The sequence below is a fragment of the Alligator sinensis genome, unplaced genomic scaffold, assembly GCF_000455745.1.
Source record: "Alligator sinensis unplaced genomic scaffold, ASM45574v1 scaffold870_1, whole genome shotgun sequence".
NCBI lineage: Eukaryota > Metazoa > Chordata > Crocodylia > Alligatoridae > Alligator > Alligator sinensis.
In genome coordinates, this window is record NW_005842326.1 from 1,261,791 (window position 1) to 1,263,132 (window position 1,342).

The 1,342-nt window shown below is 38.7% G+C and overlaps 1 protein-coding gene across 1 annotated transcript in view; it reads right to left on the minus strand.

Annotated features, from left to right (window-relative positions):
* Nucleotides 1-201: 201 nt before the first annotated feature.
* Nucleotides 202-1,342, minus strand: part of KCNS3 (potassium voltage-gated channel modifier subfamily S member 3) — a 32,227-nt gene continuing 31,086 nt past the window's right edge. The window contains 1 exon segment of the mRNA XM_025210012.1: nt 202-1,342. This exon segment is cut by the window's right edge and continues 17 nt beyond it. Within this exon segment, the coding sequence (XP_025065797.1) occupies nt 202-1,342 (1,141 nt within the window).

Sequence of the window (1,342 nt, forward strand, 5' to 3'; positions counted from 1 at the left end):
AAATACCACACAAGACATATTTTAGAGCCTCATCTAAACAAAGAAGCTTGTGTGACAACTTCAGAGCAAAGAATGTCCAAATATGGCTGAGATTTAAGTACCCTGAGAATTAACTGCTCTTCACAAATTCACTGAAGTTTATAAATCCACATTAACCAACTATTAGAAAACAGAAATAACAGGAAGAGAAAGTGATTCAACTCATTTTCCTGTACCATTCTCTAAAGCTGTTGCGTTATAAACATCCTCAATATCTTGGATGCTGGAGGCGTCTGTTGAATCTTGATCGTTGACTACAATTCCTACTGAAGAAAGACTAGAAATGAAGGAGTGCATCTTTTTTGCATATATATCCCTAATGTTAAAATAAGGTAGCTCATTACATTTCTCTTTACGATCATTGTTGCATTGGTCTACATCAATATCCTTTTGTTTCTGATAATATTTGGAGAACTTATTGAAAATTATGGTGATTGGCAGAGCCACTACTAATATTCCACAAATAATGCAGACACTGCCAAGAAGTTTTCCAAGTAGGGTGACTGGGAAAGTGTCCCCATAGCCAACAGTGGTCATGCTGATAGTAGCCCACCACCAGCACACTGGTATGCTGTGCAATTCTGATTCTTCATCGTCTTTTTCCACAGAGTAGACAAGAACTGAAAAAATAGAAATCCCAACAGACAGGAATAAAAGCAGAAGTCCAACTTCATGGTAACTGTGTCTCAGAGTGGCACCTAAAGACCGCAGTCCTACAGAGTGCCTTGCCAGTTTCAGGATGCGAAATATCCTCATTAGCCGTAAGATTTGAACCACTTTCCCCATGTTCTCAATATCTTCACTTTCTTCTTCCTTTGTGTCCACTGCCAACGTGGCATAAAACGGAATAATAGAGACAAAATCAATTATGTTCAGTGGATTTTTCCAGAATTTCTTTTGACTTGGAGCCACAATAAGTCTTATCACTAACTCACCCGTGAACCAGATGATACATACAATCTCCACTGCTTCCAGAACTGGGTCTTCAATCTCTCTTTCATTGGCATCTAGTCTTTGGAACTCTGGCATGCTATGGATACACATGGCTATAATTGATGTTAGGACTACGCTCAGAGAGGAAATTGCAATTAACTTGGCAGATAAGGAGTACGCAGGATTTTCCATTCTGACCCATATTTTCTTTCGTATTTCACCAAAACACAGGTTATCAAACTTTTCAAGTTCTTTTTCTAATATGGATGATTCTTCATTGGAAGAGTCTATACTTCTGTCATTGCTTTTCTGATCCCATTCCTTATCTGGACCTTCTTCCTTCCTTTCTTGGTACCTATTGCTGCAGCAG